General features: G+C 38.4%; 2 protein-coding genes across 2 annotated transcripts in view; one reads left to right on the top strand and one right to left on the bottom strand.

Moving 5' to 3' along the window:
• Positions 1 to 2,009, top strand: part of borcs8 (BLOC-1 related complex subunit 8) — a 7,182-nt gene extending 5,173 nt beyond the window's left edge. The window contains exon 6 of the mRNA XM_037674811.1: positions 1,939 to 2,009. The gene's annotated coding sequence lies outside the window, so the exon portion shown is untranslated. The remainder of the gene's footprint in view (positions 1 to 1,938) is intronic.
• On the bottom strand, positions 1,276 to 4,983 carry tmem221 (transmembrane protein 221). Its single transcript, XM_037674809.1, has 3 exons — positions 4,685 to 4,983; positions 2,494 to 2,579; positions 1,276 to 1,796 (listed from the first exon to the last, which is right to left on the bottom strand). Exons 1-3 carry the CDS (start codon positions 4,981 to 4,983, stop codon positions 1,276 to 1,278), a joined length of 906 nt encoding a protein of 301 aa, XP_037530737.1.
• Between the last annotated feature and the right edge of the window lie 4,383 nt (positions 4,984 to 9,366).

Raw genomic sequence — 9,366 nt, 5'->3', positions numbered from 1 at the left:
TATATATATATATATATATATATATATATATATATATATATATATATGACAAGAGAAATATTTGATGTGTATTATTCACATTAATCACATATCAAAACAACGGCACTAATTTGTCAAAATAACAGCGATCAAAATGTCGAAAACACCGTTCAGTTTATGTTCATAAAATAAATGGATGGCTGGATAAATTGTCCTTAGTTGGACAACCGAGAAGGCAGTCATAATTGAGGTTGGAGCAGCAGGAGCAACAACGCGCAGGAATAAATTCAGCGGAGAAGTGTTCGACTGAGAAACGTGATGTGGAATTTAATCAAGTGTTTACAAATGTAGGTAAATGTAGATGTTTAACAACCTGTTGAAATATGCTGTACCAAAATGCAGGAAATAGCAGGGGGACCTACAAGTTCCACTTCCCCTGCTACCCCCCATCCCCACACACCATTTGCATTCTGGCATCAATCAGTTTACAAATCTCCTCCTACATGTCTCTGTGTGAGTGCAGCTACAGCGTGTGCTCTCAGGACATTATTACCTGCAGTGTCCCCTCAGTGAGAACTGAACTTGGCGAAAGGACCTTCTCCTACTCCGCTCCTGTTTCCTAGAATACCTTGCAAAAAGATTTGAAGCCCTCGACCTTGACCTCTCTAAGTGGCTTAAAACATCTGTTGAGTTCCTGGCAAGAACCAATACAGACATGCTCCTGTTTTTAGTTTTCTACACTGCTTTATAATCTAGTTGTTTTTTTGCTACTTTTTCCTTTTGACTGTCCTTTTGGTTGCCATTTTATTATAATTTGTAAAAAAAAAAAAATTATTCTTATGCCTCTTTTATGACTGTCGTTGTTGTTATCCACTGTTGTCATCACTCTTTGTTAAAGAAATCAGGTCTCTCGTGTAAATTAGTCCTCGAGGCTCAATGGGATTAACCTGAATAAGTAAAGGTTGAATGGAAAAAAAAGCCCTGGTTATAAGTATCTACAACTAATATTATATGCTAGAGAAATAGGTTTACAAATGCTTATTGTGCTCACAAGGTAGTAACTTAGTCTGAAATGTTTAATATAACAACTCTAGATGAAATATATAGGTGTCAGATTTGTCTCACTATTTGTCAAGAAACTAGTCAGTTTTGTCTCTCTGTCACCCTTAATTAATGCATAATAAGCAGTTATTGAGGATTTATAAAGTGTTTATAGAGGAATTAATAATGTATCTATAAACTATTAGCCATCTATAAGGGGAGCCCGGGGAGCCTTATTGTAAAGTGGTACCCATGTCACACAAGAGTTGAGTCTTTTGCTGAAATCCCTACTTTTCGTGCAAGAACACTCCTCATTTCATTGTTGACCCCATTCCAGGGTTGACCCCGGGCTTGTAGTAGGCCTGATTCAGTGGACAGTGTCCTGTGTATTTGAGGACGGCTCCCACTACCATTGTAAGCATCTTTATCAGCAGAGTGGCCCAGCGAACCTTCAGCAGGGGAGTACTGCTGCCTTATATTGCCACATGGAGTATAGGAAATCGGTGGCTGGAGATGAGACTGGCTGCGGTGAATCCGCGGCTTGTCCACACCAACTCTTAGCTCGCAGTGCCGAGAGATGGGCGTGCTGCTGCTTCCATGCTCATTTTGATAGAGGGTGTTGACCCAGTCGCTCTGATAGCATTTAGCAGTTTGAGAGGCTTTGATCAGGGAGTGTATCACGGTCACCAGCAGAATCAGTATTCCAGATGAGAGAATGCCAGCACAGGCAATACCTGTCTCCGTCTCCAATATCAGGAGCATAAAGATGGACATTGCTGTCAAGACAAAGGAGAAAAAAGTTAGAAAAGTAGATTTTAGCTACTCTTTGCAAACACTATCAATTTGTACTGGGGGAAAAAAGTTATTAAATAAACACATTCAATGCCGCTTTTCTTATTTATGTTGTTCTGTTTGCAGGAAAAGAACCGCGGACTCAGGCATGCTGAAGGAAACGGGAGCTAATCACAGCTATGGGATGTGAGGCAACTTCCTGCATTGGTGGCGTTGTTTCTGCTGCGTTGTCCTCATCTTTTTTTTTTTTTTTTTTTGACTGTGACTGTGACTGAACTGGGGTCAAAGGAGTTACTCCTCCCATCTCAGTGAAATGACTGACTCCAGTTACCCCCAAACCCCACCCCACAGCGCAAGCTAGTCAGTGGAACAGGACGCAGCAGCATTGCCAGGTTCAGCATTAAAAACACTCAAGTCATGGCGGTTCAAAGAACTCATTGTTCTCTTGGACCGCCTGGCTGGATTAAAAGGGAACGCAGCAGTTCTGTTTTGCCTCTGCTGTTGTAAATCCACTGCTACAAAAAAGGTTTTGGACTCTAGTTTTTACAAGTTTGTTGTTGCAGGTGTATGCCTAAGAAGTTGTCCTCATGTTAAGTTCAGTATTATATGTTTTAGCAATATCTGACTTTTAAAACGTAAGAAATGTTTCCCTTTTTCTTGTTTTGGGTCATTTTCTCTTACCTGCCAAGTAGACGGAGACCCCAAGGCAGAATAGACCAATGGCCACATGTCGGACACCTCTGCTCTCCAAAAGGAAACAATCAGCTCTGTTGAAAGAAATATAGTGTCTGTGTTTACACTCCTGTAATGCTACTTCATTCATAATTGGTGCTTTAGTTAGCATCTTTGTTCTGTGTTAATCTCATAAACATCTCAAACATTAGATTCTTTAATTTGTTTAATTGGTTTACATTTTATGACACTAAATATTATTATTTCCTTGTTTTATGGAGTGTCCCCTCTGTTGATAGGGAGGTCCTGCCATTGTATTTTTATACGGACATGGGAACAGGCCAGCTAGAGGCCGTGTGCTGAGTGAATAATAAGAGGAAAGCCATTGTTTAGATAGAATTTGTAAGGCAGTGGGGGGCGGGGGGGTTGACCAACAACACTGCAGTGAGTTTGAGGCTCTGCTCTCTGACAGAGCCTCTTTTTATGCTTCCGAAACGGTTTTCTTTTCATCAAAAGCTAACAGTTAAGTTTAGTATCTAGCACAAGGTTGTGGTTTGTTGCATTAACATCTAAAGAAGTTTGTGTGGGCACGAGGAGAAGCACACGTAAACACCTTAAATATTATTTTCAGCCATGGCAATGTGTTAGCGTAGAAAAGGGGAACCCATGTCGGATGTGCTGCCATTTCCTTCCTTTTGTACAAACCTATGTGTTTTATGGCAATAATCAGATTTCAAATTCATTGTAAACCACAGATCTCTTGAAAATAAATTAATATTTAATGGTAAATAAACTTTTGGCCCACATTAATTACTATATACTAAAAACTGCCTGAAAGATAAGGATAAAGTTTGTGCTGATACCTGCTTCTCACTGTTGGCAACACAAAAAAGAAACAAAAAATCTGTAAGATTTGCTTTTTTTACCCTTTGTAGTGACTCAAAAATTGTTAACATAAAAAATGTTGAATGGTAGTTGGTTATCAAAGAATGAATGCTAAAATACTGGCAACACCAGCTTTTTGTTGAATACAAATATCTAGGCTACAATATATTTGCCCTAGAAGATTGTAGCTTAACCAAACAAGCAAGCATTAAAAAATGGTACTTTAAACCAGAGTCCCCATTTTTATTTACAACCCTGACAATAGAAGTGGCAGAGGCCTGTGCCTCCAACTATTCATTCATTCAACCTTTATTTAGACAGGTTCCACTGAGCCTCCGGGACTCATGTACAAGAGACCTGTCACTGACCGAAGAGGGCAAATATTCCAACTATACACTAATTAAACAAGGGAAGAATAAAAACAAAGTTTGCAACAATTATGGAAAAATGTATAGCAAAGAAATTAATTTTTATTTGTGTTCATTTGTCTGTACCGTAAATATCTTTAGAATCACTTCATGGATTTTGATGAAACTCGAATGATTTCGGTGTCAACCCAGATCAAGATGGCCTCCACAGCCAATTAGAAACTACAAAAAAATATTACCCAGCCTGTTTTGTAGTTATTCAGCCTAATTTTTTTGTGATAGTACCTGAGCATTGTCCGCAACACATACTTGGAGTGCATCATCTTTCCCTAAAAAGAGCGGTTCCCAACCCTGGTCCCTGAGGAACACCGTCCTACACGTTTCAGTTGTTTCCTGCTCCATCACAACTGATTCAGTGACTTAATTACATCCTAAAGTTCTGCCAAAGCCAGCTAATCACCCATTCATTCAAATCAGGTGTGTCAAAGCAGGGAAATGAAGTAAAACATGCAGGACGGTGTTCCACAAGGACCAGGGTTAGGAACCACTGCACTGTTGGGGTCAACCCTGTTTGTCTGTTAGTAAAATATCTCATAAACCACTGGATAAATGTCAGCAAAACTCTCAAAGTAAATTATTGTTGTACATGTACAAGTGGTTAACTTTTTTTTTTTAACAGATTCAAGATGGCCGCCGCACCTGATCAACTTTAGTCAACACAAAAATGGCTTTAATGAATTTTACAGACGGCAAGCTAAAATTTGTTGTGGTAACAGCGGCATACTAACTTTGGGAACACTTTTTTTTTTTTATATATTTGACACCTTTTATGGTGGTCCTTCAGAAACTAGTGGCTTTTACTTAACATGTAATTAATTAATTAAGTTAATTAAATATTCTGACAGAAGTCTCCAGCCGCTGCAGAGGTTTGCATGCAGGTCAAATACCTCTCGGTGTCCTGCTCTCCTCGGCAGACTTCGGTGGAAATGTAGCCGTGGAGGAGACACACGAGCACGGAGCTCAGGTGCAGGGTGAAGGACAGAGCAGCGAGCACCGTGCACACCGGCAGCACAACGGCTCGGACGTGAGCGGGAAAGAGCGAGGAGGAGGCGGGAGACCCCTTCACCGTCGCCTGCTGAGACTGCAGCTGAAAAATTAAAATCACCGACAAACCCGTCATGATGGCCGATAAGATCCCCAGCAGAAATAGAACAACCAAAGATCTCTGGCTGTAGTGTAGCGTCATGCTTATTCTAATAATTCTCCTGTGGTCAGGTTGAAAAAAAATGAAAAGAATTCAAGTTTCCCCAAAGTCTTTGAACGCAACCTCGATGTGATCCGACAGTAAACTCCGTCTTTCCATAAATTCTGACGTTTGTAAGAAGTTGTAGCTCTCCGGTCGAGGGGAAAAGGTTTTTCTCTTTAAATTTCCACGTGAATTTTGTGGAAGGACGACCCGCAGTCCTGTGTGAACATGTGATGGGTTTTAAATCCCCCCCCCCCAGAATTAAAAGTTCGCCACAACAATGGACTTTTTCTCTGGGAGTTGAAAACAATGGCAGCACGTGTTCAGGCAGAGCACAAACATAGTGAGAGTAATTTACATAAATTTCATTGAAGGTATAAATGCGCCCATATATTTACCTATAAAATAATACATAAAACAATAATAATAATTAAAGAGCCAATTTGACATTTGATAAAAAGTTCAGTTGAAGCTTTGTTTAATTGCAATTTGCACTAAAATTGCACTGCACAAGTGAAAATCTTGTGTTTTCACCTTTGCATACCTGTTAAATTAACATGTTTTCTATGTGATCTTGGAATGTTTTTAACAAGTTTGTGATCCCATGTGAAAAACATGGTAAATCCATCCTGCAAAGTTTTTTTTTTTTTTTTTCCTAATTTGTAATAAATGTCTCCAGTCATGCTATTGGTGATTTATAAACAGTTTTAATCTGGTTTTATATTGAGTATGGCACGTTTTGGGTTTATGCTCTTGACCACATGGATTTTGAATATTGAAAAAGTAACTGTAAAAATAAATAAACTAACATCGTTTCACATTTTGTAAAATATGCACAGGATACCTGCAACATGTGCCAGTGCTGTTAAATGCTTTATATACTAAATGCACTTTTGTTTCTGAGAAAAGAAGAATTAAAAAATAATAATATGCCTTTGAGCAAATTAACTATTTCTAGTGGAAATTTTTAAACTCGTTCAAACAAGTACAAACTATATCGCAAGATTTTTATGCAACTTAAATAAACAAGTAGTTTGTCTTCAATGTAACCTACTTAAAATGAAGGGAGCTGAGATTAAAGGAGTACTGCAACTACTTTTAACAAGTCATCCCTTGAAATAAAGCAATAATTATGAAAAGAGCTCACATTAAAACAGTAAAATAAGTTCATTACAAATACCAGATAAAAAGATTAAAAAAATAAAATAAAAGTTTGAAAATGCCTTGAAACCTTTCTGAGACTGATAATTGGTTTAAGTTACTGCAAACATTTGAAGAATTTACAGCAGATCCTTTGTTCATTGTGAAATTTTAATTTTAAGAACCTGTAATTCAGACTCTTCAAACCTCATTGCTGGCTTTAAAACATGCGGATTACCGAAGATGCACCACAAAATAAATAAGTTATGTTGCTTTTATAATTTGAAATTAGTCATTTGTATCAAAACAGTATTTTAATCTAGCTACAACCTTAATACTTGTTAAATAAAAACGTCATGTGCACGCATAGTCCACAAGCACCTAGACACGCTTAAAGTCTTGACTTTTCTTACAAAGGCCTGGTTGTTCTGTTGCAAGTTGGGGGTTGGTGCGGAGGTAAAGGTGTAACCCTCATTCTGTGGAGATGTAGATAAGAAGGTAGCTATAAACACACACAATGTGAACAATTGCTCTCACACATGTACACTGACCATGGAGGCTATTTCTGAATCCGACAGCTTCACCGCATGCTCTGAAAGAGTCGTAGCTGATCTTGTTGAAAGCAGAAGTGAGAAGTTTCAGGAAAATTAAAAAAAGAAATATGAAGTTCTCAAAGGCGCTTTTATCTCAGCTCAGGTTCTTGTATTTTTACTTTGGATTCATCACTAATTCCACTTTATGTGCAGTTTTGATTCCAGTCTCTGTATTTGTATCTCTTGGTGTATAGGAGAAATGCACTTGTTGTAAAGGTCTCATAAAATGTCCCCTCATCTTCATGTGATTGGTAGCTGCAATTACATTTGACTACTTGCTTTATTCTTCCTTAGCTTGACACATCCTCCAGTCTGCAGGGATGTTGCTAACTATTGCATCAGATGTACCTCATGGGGTTTCAACATATGTCTGTCTGTCTCTCCCAACATGCTGATATGTTTGTCTTGCCGTGTGTGAGGGAATAAAATAGAGTTGTTATCCACCGTTACAGATTATCTGTGCTAACAATATGCCAGCTTGTTATTTTAGGAGCTTTGTGCATTATTTTGACTCTCAGAACAGCTAATAATGATTCTCATGCAGTGATTATATTACCTCAAAATATATCTTAGAGCAAACGACATGTCTGCTCTTTATTTGTCTGTTTGATTTTGATCATCCTATTTTCACACCACTTACTATTTGTACGCTGCTTTTGTCAGTGATGCTTAGGTAAGCTAACATGTTTTTGCAGCATATATTCACGAGCAGTGCAACATCCTGATGAAGGATTCCTCCTCCTGCCTTGGCAGAATTAGTTGAGTTTCTTTAAATTAGTTGGTTTCTGGACATGGTTTTAAAGCACAGTTCACACGTTTCCATCAGGGATAAGATCAGGGTTTTTGGAAGGTATTTCCAGAAGCCTAGTGTTAGCTCTCCAACAGTTCTAATGAGTTGTTTGAGGTATCGTCCTACCGTAACACCCAACTGTGTCCAAGTTTAACTGACTAGCTGTTGATTTAAGGAGAAACTGAACAATTTTTGAAGTAGTGTCTTTTTTTCATTACTTTGTGCAATGTACGCCAGTATGATGCTTCTACCACCACCATGCTTGACAGTTACTACACTGTTCATTAGGTATGAAAAGTTCACCTAAACACCTTCAAACATCCATCCATTATCTTTACCCTCTTCTTCCTCTCCAGATCACGGGGTTCACCGGTGTCCATAGCAGTCACTGTGCAAGAGGCAGGGGACATCCTGGACAAGTCTCCAGTCCATCGCAGGGACACATAGAAACAAATGAGACAAACAATCATTCACTCTCTCACTCACACCTAAGGACAATTTAGAGTTACCAATCAGCCTAACATGCATGTTTTGGAGGAAATTGGAATATCTGGAGAAAACCCATATATGCACAGAGAGAACATGCAAACTCCACCCAGAAGGATTCCCAGCTGGGATTTGATCTGGTGACCTTCTAGCTGGAAAGCAACAGCTCTACCAACTGAGCCACGATGCCGCCACCTTCAAACATACTTTTTGCAATTGTAGCCAGATCTGTCAGTCTTTGTTCTGTCTGACCATATTTCTTTTTTCTCCACGAGGCCGATGACTTGTCCATATGGACAACTGCAAAGTTCAGTTGAGTTTAAAGGTTGTAAAGTGAAGCAGGGGCTGCTCTTTTGGTTGGCACCTTCTCAGTCTATTGGTGATGTAAAACACAATTTTTTCAGTCAACCTTTATTTAGCCAGGTAAATCCCATTGAGCCTTGAGGACTCATTTACAAGAGAGACCTGATTTCAACAAAGAATGATGACAACAATGGACGACAGCGACAACAATAAACAGTTATAAAAAAGTCATACAATTTTTTTTTTTTTTATACAATACATTGTAGACGGTGACACTGTTTCAGCAGCTCATGGCAGTTCATGTAAAAAAAAAGACTATACAGTAATTTCTTATAACTATACTTAAATTAAATTGCTTGTAGATAAAAGTACATGATTTTGTTCTTCAAGAGATTTTGGTACCAATTGGTGAGTCACAACCCAAGTCTTCAATGAATGCTTTTTTAATACCCAATCCTAACACCCTCCATAATACTATATATGATTATGCCATTTAACGCTGTAACCCTAGCACATGTTGTTCTATGTGTCTTAAAACTATTATTTGAAGTTGTTATATATTCATGTGGTTTAACGCAGGTCATGTTGTGAGATGAGATCAAGTATTTTGGCTCTAGCTTGAGTCCAATATTGTATTCTTTATGCAAACAGAGGTGGACACGGTGGGGCTCACATAAGGTACTGGTGATCATAAGCATTTGACTATTCTGTAGAAAATGAGTGGTACCATTTTAATGAAACCTGTCATAAAGACTTCAGATGATCGGAAGAAACAAAACAACAACAAACTAGCATCTCTTGAAGGAACACATGTGCCAGACTTTTAAATTAAGGTATGTGTGAGTTTTACCTTCAGAGTATGTGTTTGGGATTATTCTCAGCAACTACCACAGCCAGTTTTAACTGTGTAACTGCCAAATTGACTGAATTCTAACTTTTTGTGTGTTCACCATTTTGAACCAGGTCAACTCCAAAAGCTAAAGAGATTAGATAGATAGATAGATAGATAGATAGATAGATAGATAGATAGATAGATAGATAGATAGATAGATAGATAGATAGATAGATAGA

Source organism: Nematolebias whitei, chromosome 3 (genome assembly GCF_014905685.2).
Source record: "Nematolebias whitei isolate Nwh7 chromosome 3, NemWhi1, whole genome shotgun sequence".
Taxonomy (NCBI): domain Eukaryota; kingdom Metazoa; phylum Chordata; class Actinopteri; order Cyprinodontiformes; family Rivulidae; genus Nematolebias; species Nematolebias whitei.
This window is presented reverse-complemented; position numbering and strand designations above follow the sequence as displayed.